We start from the raw sequence: 23,148 nt of genomic DNA, 5'->3' as shown, positions 1-23,148 counted from the left end.
ATAAGCGTAGCAGAGAAGGGAGCAGGTCCTATGCAGAGGGCTTGGTGGGCAATTGTCTGAAGCTGTGGGCAGGGCCTGTTCTCACATGAGGGAGTGAAGGGAAGAGTAGTGATTAGTCTACAAACAGCACACGCTGCTGTCAATGAGACACTTGGATCAAGTCATTTAAAAAGCATAAAAGGAAATAAATCTACTGGTGACCGAAAAGGTAAAAGTCTGCATTCTATCATGAAAAAAGCATTGAATTAAGACTCAGGAGATCTAAGGTTAAGTCCCAGCTCGGCCACATATTAGCTATGGTTGAGTTGCTTTTCTCGCTGAACCTCATTTTCTCCCTTTAAAGTGTAGATAACAATAACCAACCCCTCTGAGGATATGGTAGAGAACTGTGAGTGCTTTAGTGTCCAGAGGCATCCGGAGTATGTGCCGTGTTGCATATGCGTGCCATGAGTTCGCTTTACCATTTCGCCTTCGGAGAACCACAGGTTTTTCCTGTAAAGCACATGAGACTGGGAGGTACGGGGGAGGAGCTACGAGGGTATAAGAGGAGAACGCGGGAGAGAGAGAAGAAGAAGAAAAGGAGATTTAAGAGGAGAACCATGAGAGAGGAGAGTGCTGCGAGAGGAGCAGAGAGAAGGCCAGGGAAGTAAGAAAGACAGGGAAAAGAAAGACATGGAAAAGTAAAAGAAAAGGATAAAGGAAAAATAAAGAAGCAAACGCTAGCGTCAAGTTGTCAAGCCCCTCATTTCAATCCTCAGCCCTTCTCTTTTCGTGCCTCCGAATCCCGCGGGTAGGGACACTTTAGTGGTGAGTATGGTGTGGTAATACACACCTAACGGGTGTGGTCCTCTACCTCTAAATCATATATAGGATGGTAAACCAATGTGCCTCAACTTAAAAAAAAAATGAAATTATTACATGGGTCAGCAGAAAAAAAAGAGAGAGAATGTATATTAAAGTCATTTTCTTAACGATTAAACATTAAAGTATTGCCATATTTTATTAGCTTATTCAACTCCCCACCAGGATTATATTTATTTTACCACATTTCATAGCTAAAGAAAATGTTGATGGCCATAAAACTCACAAAGCTAAGTTTGTAAGTGGCAAAAAAAGAAAAAGTTTTTCCAACTCAATTCCTGAAGCAAGCATCCAATAAACCAAAAAAATTTCATGTTATAAATTAAATCTATTGTGTGAAATAGTGTCATAAATGTTTACATCAATAAGAGGTCTCATGATCATCATATTGTATTTACACTCATTTAAAGCAGCATGTTCTTGTGAAAAGAAATGCAGAGTTCTGTGAAGATGTATCTACAAAGGAATACTTAATAGGATAGAAATTCCCTTTTCAACTTGAAACAAGATCACCACATATTTCTGTCCTCTCTTCAAGCTTTGCACCATGAGTCTTAGAGGGAGGGTTATGTCAGCATGCTCGCTGGGGCTAAGGAATGCTCACAATAAACTGGAAACTTTGACTGCTCTCCACTTAAAATGGTTTCAGATGCTCAAGCAGATGCAGAAAAGAGAACAGATGGGTCCCCACCACCACCATTGATACTTAAGAAAGCTATTTTTGAGAAGAAAATTATATTCAGAGTCTTTAGGCACTTTTCAAAATGTAGGGAAAATTTTCTCAAGACAAGACATAATGTATCAGTGCAATATGGAACACTTTTAAAATCACTTAACAAAAAAGAACAGATTTTCAGTAGTTACTTCTAAGAATTTATCCATAATTTCCAACTAAAATATAATGATATGAGCCACAAGAAAAGCAAACTACTATATTCCTATTAATTACTTAGAAAATTATTAAAGTAAAACATCTTAAGTATGTAATAAATATATGTTCACATTATGGCCACAACCTACAGAATGAATGACAACATTATGGATGTGCTACAACTTTTATGATGAACTGGAAATTTCTCTACTAACAAGGGAAATATCCTTAGTAATAATTTTAAACAGTATGATTAGTATATAGGGCAAGCTAAGGAACAATTAACTTGCCAAGTACAGAACTTGAAATGTTTCCAATTATAATCACATAGCACCCCTTTAAAAGGAAAAAGCCAAACCAAAGAATCAGACATCAAAAGGCCATTAGGTCTTTCAGTACAGACCATTTCCAGACCTAGTTTACATAAAAACTCCTCCAGAGTGTTTTCATTTTTCACTAAGAATAGAGATATATGGTTCAAATTACTGAGTTTCTTCAACGTTCCTTGACATTTGTGTATGTCACACCTAAAATGAATAAATTTTATATCAACTAATAAAAAAAAATTAGAGGATTTAAAATTTAACCAAGTCACCAGTTTTAAAATCCACCCCCCTTATGTTTCATGACATCAAAGTTCAGGGATTATATTTTAGGAGGAATAAAGGAAATTTAGTAAAGAAATAAAAGTGTGCTTTGTTTTAAGGAAATGGAAATGGTTGACATTTGCTTATCTATTTTTATTACAGTTTGACAAAAATCTTTCCTCTAGAAAATCAAGTCTGTTTGCTTTACTCCTAACCCATGCTTGGACATTAACACATTACCAGATTCATGGCCTTGAAACATTTTAGTCCTTCTGGCAGGGAAATTTTCTCCATTAACACACAGGCTCAAGTCCAAAGCGAAACTAAGACTAAAGAAGAATTACTTTCAACACTGTCAATGATTTCTATCTGGTCTCAATGAAAATGTGTTTTCAGTAGCGATGACACTATTTTTCTGATTTTCCACACTACAATAAAATATTACAATGACTACATAAACGTACAGTTATATATAGCAAAAGGAAGCAACAGCCACATATTGCCAATGGTCAGCAAGTATAATAACCTAACAATTCTATTGTGATTCTCTCCACATAGGGAGCTGATATTAATTAACTATTTTTTATGCTATGGCAGGATATGGAAGGTAACAATATGTCAGAGTACTTTTAGCACAGGTTAGCAGAGAATAATTTCGTTTATGAAGCCCTAGCAAAAGGAGCTACAGGCAAAATATCCCCAAATTAGGGAAGAGCAATTTACCTAACTTAGCTGTTAGCCTTAACTTAATATAAATAACACTTAGGAATACTCAACTATTCTTATAAGAATAATTTTAATCCCATGGCTATGCCAGGCAATAATTTACTCAATGGTTTGAATTTTGTAAAGCCTACCCCACTAGAAAATAATACTCTGATCAAACACCTAGAGCCCTTTACATAATTCTTAATGACCACTGTCCTTGTGTGGGCCACAGCAGCTGCTGCCATCAGCAAAAAGGGAAAATGTGTGTCTCCTGCCAGAATATCATTTTGAAGACTAATAATAGAAGTCAAGTACAACAAGTAAGAGCTTTCCCAGCAACCCCACTCCTAAGTAGATAACCAAAGAATTGATAACAGGTACTCAAACCAAGACATGTATGTGTTTGCAGTACTATTCACGGTAACAAAAAGGGGATACCCACTGTTCATCTACAGATGAATACCTAAACAAATTATGGTATACACACAAAGGAATATTATTCAGGTATAGAGAGGAATGAGCAATGATATATGCTACAATGTGGATGAACTTGGATAACAAGTTGCTAAGTGAAAGAAGTCAGACACAACATGTTGTATGATTCCATTTATATGAAATATCCAGAATAGGTAAATCCACACAAACAGAAAGCAGACTGGTAGTGGTGCAGATATGGGAGGGGGTGGAGGATGAGGGCTGACTTGTTTAAGGAGTATAGAGTTTGATTAGGGGGTGATGAAAATGTTCTGGAACTAGATAAACGTGGTGGCTGTACGGCATTGGCATTCTTAATGTATTAAATGTCACTGGATTTTTCACTCCACAATGATTGATTTTATGTTATGTGAATTTTACCTCAAAAAAATTAATCAGTAATCAAACTGTACAGCAGGGGTCCAAATTTAAATACCTAACAGGATCAGGTGAAAATGTGAAGAGTAAGCCAAAAATAACATACTCTACACTACATGTAGTCATTTCTGGTTATGGGTTTTTTCCTTAACATTGTTTAATTTCTTTTCCTTTTAGTCTTTTCTCTTCTTGGCCTGTTTAACAGAGAGCTCCATCATTTATTAACTTCTTTTCAAAGTGCTTTTGGTGATACTCCGCATTATGTTTCCAATTTTATTTGTTTCTGCTTTTTGCTTTATTTTTTTATGTTTTTGTCATATTTACTTTGCTCTCTTTCTCTATTTTTTTTGAGGTGAAGGCTCAGCTAATTCCAGTCTAGATACCAGATTAGAGACACTTCATAACATTTCAAGAGTAATACTTTCATTATATAACAGTTGTAAATATCTCAAATTTAAATGTGATTTCATCTTTAACCATTAGTTATTTAAGTGTGTAAATCTAAATTTCCTAATACAAGGGCTTAAACAAAAAAACCTGGCTGCTTAATATTGATTACTAATCTAATGGCACAAAGAATAGAAAATGTGATCTCATGATTCTTTGAAAATTTGTGACTTCTTTTATAATACAAGCAATAATACAAGCAATCATCAATCAGCTCCAGCAACTTGTCATGAGAGAAGATGGCTTAGTGTTGCTGGGCAGCATGTTTCAATGAAAATTAGAAGTCCAAATTTCACACAAAACCTCTCGATTTTATAACAACAACTAATTCAAATTTTGAAAATATTTTGTAGGCCAAACAAAACACATGCACAGAAAGACAGTGGAAAGCATGAACAGTAAATCATCAAAATGAACAAGAACCACAGAAGCACAAAAGGTAAGAATGATTTGTAGAAGAAAAGATGAAGGGAAAGGAATGGCTTACACAACATCCTGGAACTCTGTATAAAGTGGAATGTAAAAAGTTGTAAGTGAAATATTAAAAAAATCAGTAATAAGAACAATGAAAATAAGGAAGTAAATGATCTGAAATGAAATTTATATTTGTAAATCATTGTTATAAGGGTGGTAATAAAATAGTGGCTTCTAAGCTATGATTTAAATTGCTTTGTCTAAGGAAAGACTCGAGAGTGAGTAGAGTATAGAATGAACAACCAAAGATGATGAAGTGGAGGGAAGAAAATCAGGAGAATTTCATTTTCACAAAAACTGAAGAAGAGAACGTTGTTAGGAAGGGAGACTAAACAAAATTCAGATTGGAGTAACTGTGGCCTTGCAAGAAGTTTCATAACACGAGAAAAGTAGCGAAACTGGATTGGGCTGAAAACAGGAGGTGGAAAATGAGGAAACAGAGGCAGTGAGCATCGTATCTCTTTAAGAAACCTAATATTAAGAGCAAAGAGGAAGAGAGGATCACAGATTGGGGTGGGAGCTGGTGTGCAGACTGAGAAAGGCACTTTTAAGATTAATACCTGCTTCTGTCTAAACGATCAAGAGGACAATACAATTGAGAAATAACAAGGAGCTACTGAATTAGACCACACAATGGAGAAACATGCAGTAAATTGTCAGGAGAAGCAGAGAACTGGTAGGATTGGTACTATAATCACACCTTAAATATTAACATACTACAAAAAGGTGAGGGCTTTAATGAGGATGTTAATGAAATTAGAAATATTATTCTGGTTTGGAGTTCCAAGAATAGAAATGAGACCAATTTTCACTTGGAATTGGTGACAGGTGATAGAAGAGAAGGAGGAGGGAGGACAAAGTAATGACAACAGCTTCCTATATACTCCACAAATAAACAGTCTTTACCAGGAAAAAAAAAAATAGAGATTAAAAACTCAGAAGGAATTGACTGTGGTCTATTATATTCATAAAGCATATATCAATGGTGTGAAAAAAATCAAAGAACACTCATGGCAACAGTGAATATGATGACTTTCTGGAGTTTAAAAAAAGGGATTTGGGAGATCTGACTCAGCCTTTGATTCACTTATTAATTTTGCAGAAAGCTAACAGTGTTACACTGCTCAGGAGGTCATCCAGCTCCACATGGCTCGCTATCCTCGTGTAAAAAAAAAAAAAAAAAAAAAAGGCAAAAGACTGCAAAGCAAGCTGAGATCAAGGACTTCTTTTAAATCAAGTTTCAAAATTATGAGAAGGTCACTGTGTATTTAGACTATAGTCATATGAACTAATCTATAATTCAATCTATAGAAAAATCCCAATAATTGAGTCTAAAAATGAGGGGACTAACTTACCATAAACTGTTTTCATTATGCAATGACAATAAGAATGGGAGTGTAACTATTACATTTCCAAAACAATTATATCAAAAATTAAGAATAATTCTAGAATTTATATACAAAGTGATATCACACTAGCATCTCCAGAATAGTCTCTCTTGTGTGCTTACTAAAATATCTAGAAAGAGAAAGAGAAAAATGGTTTTAAAAAATCCCAATCCCAATAAGAACTGAGATAAACAACCCAATGAAAGAACCTAGGAGGAATCACAAGAAACACAAAGCATATGGAGGTGAGTTGATAAAAACAAAAATCTCTACAGGTCCACCTGAGAACCGATATAGAGTGAACCAAGGCATAGACAGCAATATTACAATAGTAAGGGAGGGCAAGACGGCTCTTTCAACTATGTGCAGATTGTCCAGAGATAAACTCAGTAAAGAAACATGGACTTGGACTAAGTATTAGATCAGATGAAACAGACATTTAGAGAACATCCACCCAACAGGAGCAGAATACACATTATTGTCAAGTGTGGATGAAACAGTCCACAGGAGGGTCTCCCTGGTGGTGCAAGGGGTTGTGACGCTATCTATGAAGCTCGGGGCAGCCGCTGCAGCATGAGTTCAATCCCCAGCCAGGGAGCTACCCACATGGTGCAGCAGACCTCTCCTGTCTCACCTGTTGCTCCCCTCAGCAGTGTATTTCAGTCAATCTGCCTGTTCTGTTCCCCACTCTGTCTCTGGTGAATCCTCTCTCCCCCCGCAGCTCTGGCCTATACCCCAGTTCTTGTGTGTATAAATAAATAATTCTTTAAAAATGAGTCCACAGGATAAACATAATGCTAGGGCACAAAACATGTCTTAATAAATTCAAGATGACTGAAATCATATCAAACATCTTTTCTGATCACAACAGCATGACACTAGAAACCAATTACAAGAAGAAAACTGGAAAATTCATAAAGTTGCAGAAATTAAACATGTTACTGAGCAATCAATGGGTCAAAGATCAAAATTCAAAAAAAAAATCTCAAGACAAATAAAACAAAACAACCAAAATTTTGATGTTGATAGTGTAAGAGGGAGGTTGAATGATCAATATGTACATGAAGAAAAATGAAGGATCACAAATAAACAACCTGAATTTACATGAAAATGTGCTTAACACCACTAGTCATCTGGAAAATGAAAACCAAAACCACAATGAGATATCACTTCGCACTTACTAGAATGGCTATCATCACAAAGTTAAGAACGAGTGCTGTCAAGGATATGAGGAAAAGGGAACACTTGCATACTGTTGGTGGGAATGTAAATTGGAAAAGCAATATATTTCCTCAAGAAGCTAAAAACAGAACTACCATATATATGATCCAGTAATCCCACTTCTGGGTTTATAACCAAAGGAAACAGAACCATTGTCTCAAAAAGATACCTGCACTCCCAAGTTCATTGCAGCATTACTGTAGTCATGGAAACAATGTAGGTGCTCATCAGTGGATCTCCCCAACTCAATTCAACATTTAGACTGCTAGAAGTAACATTATAGGCAGATCTGAAGATCTGACATATGTTTTTTCATTACAAATTATATATGTTCCTAATTTTAGTAATAACAGCAATAGAAAAAATACTTAAAATTACAAACTCAATCAATTAATCTTTAAAATTCATATATTCATGGTCAAAGCCAGCAACACAAATACTTTAAGGAGAATCATAATTTACAGGCTACTTTTATATATGGTGGGCTGTTTTATAATTATCTTCCAAGAAAACTCCTAGAAAATATAATTTTGCTTTCTAAATAGAATATTATTTTCTTAAAAGGTGACCCTATTAATTGTAACTGGGTTTTTTTTCCTGTGAAAATATGTAACCATATTTTCATATACCACTGCCTTTGTAACATTACAATTTCACTTGCACATAGAATTCTTATAGAATAATTCTTGATGCTTTTAAAAGTGATTTATAATGTTCTTCCGAGTTACATTTTTCACTTCTTAGGATCAAATATCTTTAGAGTGACTATTCAAGTTTGTAGGTTTCCTTTCAGCATCTTTCTAGACAGATCTTTTATTATTTTTTAAGTAGATAGTCACTTTAAAGTATTTTAAAGTATACAGTCACTTTTAGTTCCTTGGTATATTTTTCACCAAACTTACAAAACAACCAAATCTTAATTCCTCATTTTGGCAATACTGAAAATTAAATTTAGAATTATACCATCCGGCTGTACTTTAAAATTCCTACACAACGCTGATTTAACCTAGCTCTTGCTTTCTACCAAATTAAAATTTCAAGCTCCTGGGTACACTGGAAGGCTATCTGCTTTTAATGCAGCTCATCCGAATTTTTGCAGTAAGCAACGTTCCATTAAAAAAACAAACTTAATCAAAATGTAGTCCATTCCCTCTTTGAAAAATCACAAGATTGTTTAATATTCCATTTATGTCTTCTTTTCAGATTAGTTTTTGGAGCACAAAAGTAAGAAACACTGTCATTATAACTTTGTAGTTTTATTATCTTTACTCCACAGCAATCCTATTTGAAGATTAATCTCTGTTCATACTAATATTATCAATGTTTAAAAATATACATTTTTTGAAAATATAACTTTAGGGGTAAATAATCTGTTTTCCACTGTCATGGGAGATTATAAATGCTATGTACTTTGGGCAAGAAAAAACTTTTTAAAGCTATATGTCAACTTGTTGGGAAAATAACAAACTATTTCATAAATTTCCTCATTTTAAACAAAAAAGAAAGTCAGGCAAAAAAGTAAGAGCTGCTAATTTTTTAAATAAATAAGTAATTTTATAGAATGACTTAAATAAACCAGATGGCTTCTTGTGCTGAATATCACCAACACTGAGAGTTGACTTCAAAATAGGTCAAATAAAAATATAATTCAAGAACATTCTGAATTATTTTTTAAAAATCAAGAATTATTTTCTAATGATTCTGTGAGCAAATAAAATTGTACTTGTAAAGGTAATGATATATGAAACATGGTTCCACATTTTCAGGGAAACAAACAAACAAAAAAAAAACAACTACCAATAAGAAAAATCTTTATTTTTTGAGATCTCTTCTACTTTTTTTAAAAGATTTTTTATTGAATAATAGTTTACATCATTGTTTCTACAACAGTGTTGTAGGTTCCCGCCCCCCTCCCCCACCTTCAGGCAACTTTATTGGAAGAAAGACTATTTTAAAAATCAAAAATATAGTAAAGTAAACCTTTAAAAATTTTCACATTTTCCTTACTTATAATACATGTTCCAGTAGCTTATAATTTACTCATTTGCCACCGAGCAGGCCCATAAGTCAGAGAACTTTTCTTAGATCCTCCTAAACAATATAGTTGATATAATGACTGTGTTCTCAGAATTAGAGGTTACAAAGCACCCCAGGGTGGCTAAAGGGGAAATACCTCTAATAACATCTTCCTTTTAGCCCCACGTATATTTGATTTTCCACTGATTTCAACTAGTTTTTTGCTAACACCCATGGATAGTTCAAACGCCTGTCCTCCCCACATACATGTGTTACTTGGCACATAAAACTTGGGTGTAGGGGGCCTCCCTGGTGGCGCAGGTGGTTGAGCGCAGTGCTGTGAAGCTGTCTGCAGCCTCTGCAGGGCTGGTTTGATCCCCACTGGCTGCAGAGATACCCACATGGTGGGGCAGACCTCTCCTGTCTTGCCCACCGCTCCCCTCAGCAGTGTGTTTTGGTCAGTCTGCCTGTTCTGTTCCCGACTCTGTCTCTGGTGAATTCTCTCACCCTCACACACCTCCAACCCATACCCCAGTTCTTGTATAAATAAATAAATCTTTAAAAAAAAAAAAACAACAAACCTGGGTGTAGGTAAACATTTCACAGAAACATATATATGTTTTACTGAGATAAATATAATGTGAAAATTCATAGCAACATTATTAATAACACCCTAAAACTAGAAACCACCCCAATAAATTCTGATAGCAAAATCAATACTGCACAGTATGTTCATTTTGAAATGCCATTCAACAAATGAGAATGAATAACTACAATGATATCTAACAATATATCTCACAAATCTAAATGTTGAGCAAAAGAAGCTCATCTCTCTCACCCCATTAAGAGTACTGAATCATGTGCTGCACGACTAGGAAGGGTTGGGAAGGGGGATGGTCAAGAAGGCTGGGATAATGGCAAATAGAATCCTGGAGGGCATTAAAGGGATACGAAGCCTTCTTAGTGTGACAGGGACTCCATCAAGAATCCTGCCCATGAGTCCCTGGGAATGCCTATCCAAATTCCCCCAGTAGGCCCATGGCTGCTCCCCCATGTTCTTCATTCACACATACCTTCACTTAGTGGCCTACTTTCTGCACACACTCCCAGCCATGGTGACTAGAGCAAGCTTTAGCAGATGGCTAGTGAGAATGCACAGGAAGCTGGCACAAATTTGAGAGCCAGAGAGAGATCACAAACTTGAGTTTTCATGCCACTTTGGTAAAAGAGAGGCTGTCAACACTTGGCCTGATATGCTGCAGGACTGAGAAAGGCTTACAAACTTAAGACCTTTACAACAATGCATTTAGAAACTGAATGTAAGTTCCCACAAGAAGAAAACTTAAAGCATGTCTAAAATGTATCTTCCATGGAGAAGATCTACTTTTGTTATAAAGATATCCTAAATGGTACACTTATTAGAAAGCTCTACTTCCTACTGCATATCCCAAATGCCTCTTAATAGCCTCTCTTAAAACATCTGTGGCCTAGTGTCTTTCCAGGTGAGAAAAATTTTCACCTGCAAAAAAATAGGGACTATCAGCCCCTACTAGTATACACCTATGCTAGTAATATAAAGTTGGAATTTGGAACCAAGATAGCGGTGTCCAGAGGCCAGGCTCTTAACCTACACTGAACCCAAATGCCTACCAAAATCACCTGAAAAAGTTCAGGTCAGAGTAAATTTAGAATTTAAATAGAGAATTTTAAATTCTGGCATAGTAATATCCATCTTTTTCTACATGTTTCTCCTATGTTTTTGTTTTAATTATGTGTTAATGTGTGTTTACAGTATGAGCACTTAAGTTGTTTTGGAAATAGACATATTTTAAAGTCATTTCTTGTAAAAAGTTCACCATATCTATGTATTACAAATACAGGAACCAGTTGCTTGCTGAAATAAACTAAAAAGAATTACTGTTTTTCACTTTTCCTACATTCATCTATCACTTAAATGACACAATCTTGAAAGCATTTCAAACTCAAAGTGCTGTCTGAAATCAGCACTACAAATAAAAATCAGTAGCATTCTAGAGAGGTTCTAGATTGATGAAAATAAAACTTTGATTTATTTTTAAAATAAGGCTTTGTATTTGAATCCCTAAGATTTTTTTTATCAAAAAAGGAAAATTGGGGCAGCATTAGAGACATTTTTTTAGGTTGGCCTCTGGAAAAAAATAATGATTTTTTATTCTCCAGAGAAAAAAATTACACAAAAGAGGAACATGATACAATTTGAACATCTGGTCTGATGGAAACCAGCAAATGGAAAGGCGAATGAGCAATAAGATGTTAAGGAGGTACATGGGCAACTGATTTTAATAAGGTGTTATGTTCACAGAAGGTTAAGCAGACTGATTCTGTAGAAAGCTGTTCATAGGAGCTGGACTCCCTATGAATTACTAATCCTCTCTTGGAATAGTGACCAACACTCCTCAACTCATTTTTTTAATTTATTGCAGAATTTCTACTCTTTCAATGCAGCGATCCAAACAATAGTTCAATAGAAGGTAAAATAACTGGGCCTCCCCGGTGGCGCAGTGGTTCAGCGCTGGGTTGCGAGGCTGCCCGCAGCCTCTGCAGCGCCGGTTCAATCCCCGGCTGCTCCCCGGCCACCGGAGGAGTGTCCCACATGGCGTGCAGACCTCTCCTGCCGCCTGCTGCTCCCCTCAGCAGTGTACTTCGGTCCTTCTGCCTGCTCTGCTTCCCGCTCTGGCTCTGGTGATATCTCTCGCCCTCCCGTGCTTCTGACTATACCCAGTGTTTGTATAAATAAATAAAAAATAAATAAATAAATCTTTTAAAAAAAAAAAAAAGAAGGTAAAATAACTAGTTTACACTGATGATGTGAAATCAAGAACATCTGAGGTTATCAACTGAAGCAAGAAAAACATACCTAACTTCCACAGGCGTGTACACAATTAGCACCCTTCTGGACTGTGGGACGGGAGCATCGTGCACTGCACTAACGCACTAAGAGCATATTAGGTGACACATGTGACTTGGCGTGCACCATGACCATAGCAAAGCTTGCCTATTTGCTCAGCACTTTACACCCAGCTCCTACAAAGTTCCTTACACCCAGTACCTACGAAGTCCCTACAACAGAATATATATTGGGATGAATTAATAACTAATTCAATTAAAATCACATATACGGCATTAAAGGCTATGGGAAAAATATAAACAAAATGGAATACTCACAAGAGTTTTATGTTCTTCACAGGAAAGCACATGGTATGTCCAAGAAGTATAGAGTTTAAGATCAGTACCTCCAATTCTGTATGAAACTTTAAACTTAAAATGTGCAGCTCCCCACATATTTTAATTTTCACATGAAATATCCTAATAAATAGTCAAAATATTAACACACATGCCTACTATGAAAGAATCAATTTGTGATATTTAAGTAACATAAGTTCCTTGTGAACAAGTCTGTTTTGAAGAAGGTTACTGCAGTAGAATGGCACAGAGGGAAAGCTGAACAAACGCAAAAACATATCACGTTCTTGCATACAAAGACTCAACATAAACAAAGTCAATCCTTTCTTTGTTAAACTCTACAGGGTCAGAAACAGTAACAAAAAGATGAATGGTTGTTTTTTTTCCTTTTTTTTTTTTAACTAGACAAGTGAATTACAAATTCAAATGAAAAATATAAACAAACCCAAGAAAGGAAGATTCTGAAGAAGAACACTGATAGAACAAGAAGTCCTACGAGACATTAAACATTATTTTTAAACTGTTGTCATTAGAAGAGTATTGGGCTGCAGCTAGGATGTCCATATATCTGCAGCAGATTAAAAAAATCTAGAAATAAGTTCAAAGCTAAATGTACTGTAGCAGACATTCTGATGAGGGAAACATAGGATTGATAAATCAATGATTTTGTGATAATTGGGTACCCACTGGGCAAAAACCAAAAACAATGCATACCTCACAACCTATACTAATACAATCCAAATGAATCACAGATTTAAATGTTAAAATCAAACCATGTATGTACTAGAAGACAAACGGAGGAATTTTCATCATTGGTTCCACAATATAAAAATGGTTAAATAAAAGATAGTGTATCGAATACATAAAATAAAATGAGGAAGTTCCTTATGACCTTACATGAAACAATACCCAAGACATATTGATAAGTAGAATCAAACAAAAATCAGAATATATATAAATATAAGGGGAAAAGAGAATAGGGAGAGAATAGTTACAAGCACATATGAAAGGATACACAAGGAATTGGTAATGTAACAGGGTGGTCCCCAGGAAAGGGGGAGTTTCCTTGCCCTACCCAAGGGAGGGTGGAGCTGAGCAGGAAGAGGAGAAGCTGCAGAAGAGACTGAGGAAGGAAGCTGGATGGAGCTAGGAGACCTGGAAGAGGCGCATGGAGCCTAGAGACACGTGAAGAAACTGTGCTTGTCTTTTGGTCGTGGACTGGGTGACACAGATGTGGGTGAGACCCGTGGGGAGGTGACAATGGCAGCTTTTATCTTGATGTTGATTTTGCTCTTTTCCTTCCGGGCTTGTCCGGTTGTTTGTGACCCTTTTCTGTGGGTCCCCACTGGAAGATGCTTTAGACTTGTAGCAGGCTTTGGGGCCTTGTTCTGGGCCGATCCCATATGGATGGAGTTTTACCCACGAGGGGACGGGTAACTTTGGGTGCTTCATTTAGAAACTAAACTCTTTGCCTTACCTGTATTGTTTCCTAGTTTTATTAAAGTTCCTTCCCATTAAAGTCTCATGTGTTTTTTGTTGATGCGGCGGATGGCAGAACCCATTTAGAATAGGCAGGTTTGCGGGGTTTGGGCTGCCCCTCTCCCTGTCCTATAACAGTAACACTGCTTCTTCCCAGGAGGGAAAATGTGTAGCAGGAGATTCATGGCAGGGGCTTCTCACTAATCTACTTTTCATCTTTCATATTTGAAGCCATGGGACTCTCATCCCTTCCTAATTGTCAGGAGACAATTAACTACTGTTTCCTTATGTTGTATTTATTTATAGAAAAGTCTAAACAGGGCCTCCCCTGGTGGCACAATGGTTGAGAGCTGGGCTGCAAAGCTGCCCACAGCCCCTGAAGCGCCGGTTCGATTCCTGGCCGCCAGCGAATTTCTCACGTGGCGGGACAGACCTCTCCTGCTGTGCCTGCTGCTCCCCTCAGCAATGTATTTCTGTCGTCTGCCTGTTCTGCTCCCCACTCTGTCTCTGGTGAATCATCTCAACCTCCCGCAGATCTGGCCTGTATCCCGGTTCTTGTATAAATAAATAAATAAATAAATAAATAAATAAGTCTTTAAAAAAAAAGTCTAAACAAGAAAAATCTTAGACTAGTTCTAAATTTATATAATCAAATATTTACATTTTGTATATTATATAAATTTGAAAAAGTCAGCTTACAGTGTTTCAGGGTAATGAAATAATTGTGAGGTAATTTGCTGCACCTCCCCCTGCAGTGACCTCTAGGGCTAACCGTCCCTAGGTCTGGCTGGGCAACCAGCACGCAGGGGGGGAACAGCATAACACCCTGAAGCAGAGGAAGTGCAGTGGAAGTTCCCTGAAAAGGCAGAAGCTTATCAAAAGATAACGACCACCAGGAACCACTACAAGAATGCTAAAAATCTTATCCTGTCTTTCTAGAACTACAAACTTTAATCCCTTATTTCTCTTTCTAAACTTCCTTCTTTCTTCTATAAAAGTCATTGCTTGTTATGTAGATCACCTCCCTGATGGTGATAGACTGAGCCCATGAGCCCATTGTCCCTGTGCCTTTGGAAAACATATATATATTGGTCACAAACTCAAAGAAAATTACACTCAGATTTTCACTCTTGAAGTGTGTCTGTTTGTCATTTCTTTCACCGATGCCCTGACCACCCTGCACGCTTCTCTCAACCCTGAGGTGGCCTCATCGTCTACTGCTGTGCTGGTCCACGGCAGTAATTCAGATAATGATTTAAAAGGAGACTAATCGAATATCCAGTATTCCTGAGACATTGGCCACCTTTGAACAAAAATGCAAATTAGTTCATTCTAGTCATGTTAAGAAATTTCTTGCCTGAGAAGTTATGGCCCAGATTTGCATTTGTCATATCTCTGTGCTTTTTAAAATCCAGTAAGTGTTATTTGTGGTATAAACCTTCACACACAGTCACTATATATCTCTGTATCTAATCCAGGCAGACAATCAAAATAATACCTGTGTTACATGAGGGCCTGCTCCTTGTAGAGTCATTTATCATCCCAAGACCAACATGACAATACTGTCTAGTGAAAGTGCCACCACATAGTCCTCAAAACAAAAACCTTATATATATATTAGTGTCAGGGTGGACATACTTATAATGCTCACTGACAAAGCAAAAAAAGTTCAAATGGATCGGCCTAAATCTGGTTCAGGCATTTTGTGTTTATAGCAAAAGAGGAATTTGAAAAGGTTTCCATCAAAACGATAACTCCGGAATGTTTTATTGAATACTTCAAAATAGATGATTTACATAATATCTCAGAACAATGCTTTGTTTTTCTTTGAAGCACCAAGAACTTAAAAATCAAGTATGGCAAACATATGAATATCGAAAAAGGAATAAACTAGACCTCCACTATATACATCTGTTCTTGATAGATTTTAACTCCTCCAAAAAAACAATAAACTTTTTTTTCAGTGTTAGTCCTTCAAAGAGGTACACCAAATTATTTTGTTATATATGGTCATTTTATATTTATTATTCTATTGAGTTTCCCATATGTTTTAATTACTTATCTTTGAAAAATGAACACATATAGTTCATACCATTTAGAGCTACCATTTCAGATAACTTGCAGTTGCTGGTGGTTGTTAAAATTCTTTTCAACAATAAAAATGAAATAGGAAGCAAGAATTATTTAGAACATGGTAGAATAAAAACTGTAAACAGCAGCAAGGCAGCACTATTACTTTTATTTCTGTGAAACAATAGCAATAGGCAAATTAGTAGTTAAAGTGAATGCTGACCTCAAATCATTTTCTCAAAGAAAAAGTGCCAGCTTTTTTTCAGTGTGTGACACAACTATTGTGTCAGAATAAAGTCACCCCGCGTTTCCAGCCACAGCTCAAACATGCGCCCTATCACCCACATTCACAACACTCCTACACAGTTGCAAAACTCTATGATCTGAGAGAATCAAAGAACCTGAGCCTTGGAAGTCCTTAGGGGAAAAGGAAAGGTATTACATGGAAGGGGCACATCTGACAACGCAACAAGGTCAAGGGAAACATGAAGGCTGAGAAGGAGAGTTTGGAAATAAGAAAGAAGGGTGAGGCCAGCATCAGAGGCCAGCATCTGTGAAGAGAACGTAGAGGGTGACACTAAAACCCCAGGATACTTTATCTTTTCTCCACTGTTCCTTCACATGTCAGTGAAAGACTTATCCTTCTCTAAGAAGCCTCCATTTCTAATCCATCTTGCAAATTATCTTCTTACATGTCTTTAAATCTTGTGCTTTATACTGTCTCATGTACCCATATGTATAAGAGTTCATACGTGCATATTCCAGTTTTCTCTGGTATCTTCTACTACACATTTAATATGCACAGAAGAGATCCTCACTAAATGAATGTTTATACATATGAAAACTATTTCATTCTAGAAGTGAGATTATTTTACCTCTTTATGTATTTATTAAAGAAAAAAATTTTGCTAATCATCAAGGCAAATTTCTATAGTGCATGTCTTAGACTTTCTAGAATGTCGTTTTCTCTTTGAGAAAAATGCAAGAGTCTCTGGGCCAACTAAGTCGAACACTATTCTTAGATTCAAAAGCAGTAGCAGTTGCCCCTCTACTTCCACCCTACCCCCAAATATTTTCCTTGGGAAAAATAGTCAGCTTCTGCTGTTTACTCTGAACTTCAGACCACACAATAACTTACTATGCTACTTTTAGACCAGATTACTCCAGCTATACCAGGTGCTATATATTATGGATCATGCAGATATTTAATCAACATGAAGATATCACCTACATAGGGCTTGGGAGAAATAAATCTACAGGGGAATTTTATTTAAAATCTAAAATTTTATTTTTAATTCCAAGTAAAATTATATATTTTGAAAAGAATATAAACAACTGGGACTACATCAAACTGAAAAGCTTCTACACAGCAAGAGAAACTAACTAAATTGTACAGACACCCAAGGGAATGGGAGAAAATATTGGCACACCCTAAATCTAACAAGGGGCTAATATCAAAGATATACAAAGAACTCACACAACTCAACAAAAAGAAAACAAAGAATTCAATGAAAATGGGCAGAAGACCTAAGTAGCTCTTCTGTAAAGAAGACAGGTAGCCAAAGGCAGATGAAAAAATGTTCGCCACCAATTATTATCAGGGAAATGTAAACCAAAACGACAAGACACCACCTCATTTCTTTTTTTTTTTTTTTTTTTTTTTTTGGTTTTTTTTTTTTTTAAGATTTATTTTTTTTTATTTTTTTTTTTTATTTTTTTTTTATTTTTTTTTTTTTTTATAAATTTTATTGTTATATTCCCCATACAATTGCAGCCCCCCATTCTGACCTCAATCACCACCTCATTTCTGAGAGAACGGCCCTTATCAAAGACTGAAAGTCCTTATCAAAAGACCCTCTCCTACTGTTGGTAGGAATGGAAACTGGTCCAGCCCCTATGGGAAGTAGTATGGATGTTTCTAAAAAAAGATTAAAAACGGATTTACCATACTACCCAGCAATCCCACTCCTAGGTATCTAACTGAAGCATAAAAAAGAGTAACTTGAAGGCAAAATAGCTCTCCCACGGTCACTGCAGCACTACACACAAAACCCAAACTACAAAACAACCAAGCTGCCCAAAATCAGATGAGTGGATGGAGAAGATGTGGCATATATTGACAATGGGATACTACTCATCAATGAAGAAGATAAACTCATGTCATTTGTGGCAACATGGATGGAGGTGGAAAGGATTCTGCTAAGAGAAATAAGTTAGAAGGAGAAAGACAACTTTCGAATGGGTCACTATTTGTAAGACACAGAGGAACCAAACAGAGGGTCAGGTAAAGACAAACTCAAAACTACCCCTTGAAAGCTGAGAACTGAGGTGTTCAGATGGGGAGGGGGGTGGTTGGGAAGGGGCATAAGAGAGTATGGTGGTGACTCTGGGTGATTTGGTGGTAGGAGTGCTATGGTAATACCACCTAAAGGGGGAGTTCTATACTTCCAAAATACAGCAATGTAAACCACTGTTATCTCAATTAAATTTTTTTAAAAGAAACTACTAAAAAAATTCAATATTTTGGTAAAAGATGTTTAAACTTAGGGAACATTATTTGGCTCAATATATAGAAAACTCTGGAGGTTTCAGTGTTCTTTCATTATCTGAGTGGACATTAAGATATACCATATTGTGTTACATATAAATTACTTATATCCCACAGAAAATCTTTCTGAATTCTGATTGCACTACTGGCAACATCTTAATACCTGATACCCTAAGTACTTCAAATGCCAAATGTGGACTATAAAATCATTAAGGACAGCATTATATCTGGAGCTGAATCTTCAAAACCTTCTATTCATGTTAGTAGGAAACTATAATGTATATGCACTGTAGGTAGTAAACAAGTATTTGTTGATTTACTGTTATTTAAAGGAATATATCTTCCTCAAGGAATATGAAATACATATCATCAAACCAATGAAAAAAGTTTTAAAAAATTGCAGCAGAACAAGCGAAGCATAAGTGTGGTGAATTGAATAGATGAGGAAAATAGCTAAACAACAATTTAAAAAAGAAAAATAAATGAATAAAGAATAAAGGAGAGTATCCATAAAGAAAAAAATACCCTAGGTTTTGTCTATTCATTGGAGTATAAGACAGTTTTCAATTCAATGTTTAATGAGTATCATGGTTCTTTTCTGATTTCATCTAATCCATACTCGGTGATGTGAACAAATAAGCAATAAGGCCTGTGCAGATAAAAAATTGATGTCCTGTGATGCCATGGTACATAAATTATTTTAAGATGTTCTACCTAGCAGCGTAGCCAATACATTTTACTAATAGGCAAAATGAGGGAGTGGGAATGGTTATGCAGTTTTTCCAGGCAGAATTTGATACTAAGTTTGTTTGATCCTGGATGTCCTTTTTGGCCTTTTTAAGTTAATTCTGTTTAGAGGTTTGGGGAAGCAAGGAAAAAGGAATTACCTGATTCTCTGGGAGTTAACTAGATACACTACACTCAAGTAAGTTTCTCGTCTTTAAATCATTCTCTTGCGTCAAACATCTGTTGACCTTTCTCCTGTTAAGAAGTTCTTCCCACCCTGTACTATAATTGCCAGAGTTTTCAAATATATTTCCAACCAGACTATCAGGTCCTCTGGGAAGGGGCTATCCATTGCCTGATCCATGGTATAAACTTGATATTCATTGAATAAATGTAGGTTTTCCAACAAAAATCCACAAGCTAAACCTAGTGATAAAGTAGAGTCTAATCAAGTTAGTAAATGAACGGAGAAGACAAATAAAATCTAATACTTTAATGTGAATGTGTAAATATTACACCATGGACCAAACCTTTCCTAAGATATGCCTGTATAGTAGTCCACTTTCAACCTCAACAACTACAGCGTTGCACTACCCAAATCTCTTAACCAAACCTACAAAGGGATTTCTAAATGTCTTATGACCCAAATCCTGCTTTATTTAAATCTGTTTTCAGTTAAGAGAAAGAAAGCATCTGAAACCACTAAGTTCTATTTTTTTTACATTCCTATCACTTAAAAACAGCTGTACTGATTTTTCCCTTTAAAAAAATTACTGGCCAGTAATAAAATTCTGAAAATAGAGATCCATGATGGAAAACCAAGTCAAATTAAAATGCAGTGAGACTTGCATAAAACTATGATGTTTAGGTTCTAGTTCTTTTGGCTCACAGTGAATTAATTAGACTTATAGTTTAGAATAAGCAAACTTTCGGGCCTCCCCTGGTGGTGCAGCAGTTGAGTGTGGCTGCAAAGCTGACCACAGCCTCTGCAGCGCTGGTTCGATTCCCTCGCCACCAGCGAGGGTCCCACATGGCGCGCAGACCTCTCCTGCCGCGCCCACTGCTCCCCTCAGCAGTTTATTTCATCAGTCTGCCTGTTCTGTTCCCCGCTCTGTCTCTGGTGAATTCTCTCACCCTCCCGCACTTCTAACTGTACCCAGTGCTTGTATAAATAAAAAAATAAGTCTTTAGAATAAGCAAACTTTCAAAATTAACAATAGTGCAATTTTACTCACTTCAAAGCTTCCTCAAATTTGTGAATTTTCTTTTGAGCATCTTCTTTTTCTTTATCAAGTTCACTCTGTAAGTCATGAACCTGTCATGACAAGGACATTGTAAAATTTACTAGAAGATAAAGTTTAACCAAAGGAGAAATACAAATAATGAAATAGCAATCTTAAATCTATTTTCCATATAAAATTGGATTTAGCTATCTCAAGATAGAAACTTGATTTACTATGATCATCATCACAGAACTATTTCAATACTAGACTTCCAATATTCTGATCAAAGTGAATAATTGCTCGAATCTACCTGCACGTGGATTCCCTGTAAGATAGACTGATGCATAAGAAAGTCAAAAAGCATGCAATCACTTTTGAATATTTTTATTTACATATTAGCCAAAGGAAAGAAATATCCTGAGATTCAGAACACAATAATACCCAATCTACTCACCAAGCACATAGAGGTTATGATGAAATAATCTGTTTCACTGCTGTGAATCATGGTAGTGATTCTTAGAAGCAGTGATGGAGTTTGGGGGGCAATCCCCCACCATGAGTGTGCCTTTCCTGATTGTGGCATCCTTTGAGTGAGGTAGGAGGTGTAGGGTAAGTGAAAATTGTTAGGATTTTCTGCCTTGCTGCCATTAGCATTAATGATAGATTCCTGCGGTCCTATATGCATGCCTGATGGCAGGCACCTGGAGTAGGGTGTAGGGCATAGGTGGGCTCGCTTGGGCTAAGACTGGGCTTGTAAGGAGGCTTCACTGGGACGTCAGCAGAAAGAGAAGCAGCACAGAAACAGACAGCAGGGAGAGCATAAAAGAGACCACGAGAGAATGCCAGAGAGCCCAGAAAAAGTGAAGATTTGCTGGGGGTTGGGAGGCCTACCAGCCTCCAGGCCCTTCAGCCCCCCAACACCCTGCCTGCCGTGTAACTGGTTGCCGCACTACAAATGACGTAAAAGCTCAACAAAAGCCTGAAAAAGCCACCAAAGGCTCCAGGACTCTCCTTTACCCATCTTCCCAGATTATAGAGAATGTGTTCTGTGCCTTCCTGGCACTACAGAGGATAGTATGCAAATTGAGGACTAAACGAAAATCTCTCCTTCACAGAAAACTCTTTATTTGCAAACACAGGCAAGCATATTCAATGTGAAAATTATGTGGGTCTAAAAATAGGATAAGAAAACTTTGGTAGATCTGCAAGGAAAGGGAGGCATGGACTGCCACATTCCACAGGGAGGAAGGTAAGGAGCTAGTGGGTAAGAAAACTCAGGATATGTGCTCAGCTGGGGCCACCAACTACACAACTGTTGGCAATCTAGAGGAGGCTGGCGGGACAACTGGAAAACATACAGGAGAGGAGCAATAAAAATAAAGGCAACAACAAACAACACAAAAACACAATGACTATTCCTCCTGAACACAGAATGAAATCAGTGCTAGTCAAGAAAACCTGCAGTTAGCTATTGACATTGGTTTGAATGGGGCCTAGCTGTATTCTTTGGCCTTTCCTTCTATAATTTGCTTTATTTTTTTTCTCTTGGTGTATTAGCAAAATCAATAAATCCAACTTTCTCCTTATAAGGGGGGAAAAAAAGGAATTTTCCATGAGGATATCTAAAAGTGATAGGACTCTCCCAGGTGAGAAAAGACTTGAGAAACAGAGAGGAACACTCAGGGCAGTGGGGAAGGTAGATTGTGAGGAAACTAGGGAGAAGGAGTCCCTCACCCTCATCTCTAAATTGGTAAAATTAAAATTATCTCATAGACTGTTTTTTTTTCTTACTGGGAAGAGAAAGAACAACTTGCCATACAGAATTTTGGTGCTACATTCACTTTACGTGGGGAGGAAAGTCTGTTTAAAATTTTATCAGGTTCAATACTGAAATCACCGTAGTATCTTGGATCTCTAATAGTACAGTATCTGACACACAGAAGGCATGATGCTAACTTGACACACAGTAGGTCTGCTACCTTGACACATAGTAGGCATGCTAAGTTGGAGTAAAAATCAAAACAAATGACAGAAGCACCATTCCAACACTGACCTCATCTTTTTAAAGGGCAAAATCAAAGCCTTAAAGTCCACAATTAAACTGAGATGACCTAACTAGATGATTTTGGTAACATACATGTTTTTATATCAGCAAAATCCTCTCTTTAAATCAGTGAAAATCCAAACACTAACAAAAACAAAAAAAAAGCAAATTTGAGTAGAAGGTGGGGGGATTACAGCTAAAAAGAAAGTTAATGGGAAAATTTAGTATTAGTGCAGTTCAAGTTTCACCTGTTGCTTTCAAGTATCATTCCACACATTTATTTATCCTTTTGCTTTAATCTTAGTGTCAGATGATTTTAAGTCTCTAATAAATATCACAGATTTGGCTTTTGACCCAAATTACACATTTTCTTTTTTTAGGGGAGATTACTGGATTCTTTGCTTTTACTAA

General features: G+C 36.6%; 1 protein-coding gene across 1 annotated transcript in view; it reads right to left on the bottom strand.

Annotated features, from left to right (window-relative positions):
- The window catches only part of CEP112 (centrosomal protein 112), a gene marked incomplete at both ends in the record, with an annotated part of 340,823 nt that overhangs the window by 220,590 nt on the left and 97,085 nt on the right, over positions 1-23,148 (bottom strand). Inside the window, one exon of the mRNA XM_084238043.1 lies at positions 20,706-20,785. Coding sequence (XP_084094169.1) covers positions 20,706-20,785 — 80 coding nt within the window. The remainder of the gene's footprint in view (positions 1-20,705; positions 20,786-23,148) is intronic.

This window comes from Talpa europaea (assembly GCF_964194135.1).
Source record: "Talpa europaea genome assembly, chromosome: 7".
Taxonomy (NCBI): domain Eukaryota; kingdom Metazoa; phylum Chordata; class Mammalia; order Eulipotyphla; family Talpidae; genus Talpa; species Talpa europaea.
Note: the sequence above shows the minus strand (reverse complement) of the source record. Positions and strands in the feature narration are given on the sequence as shown.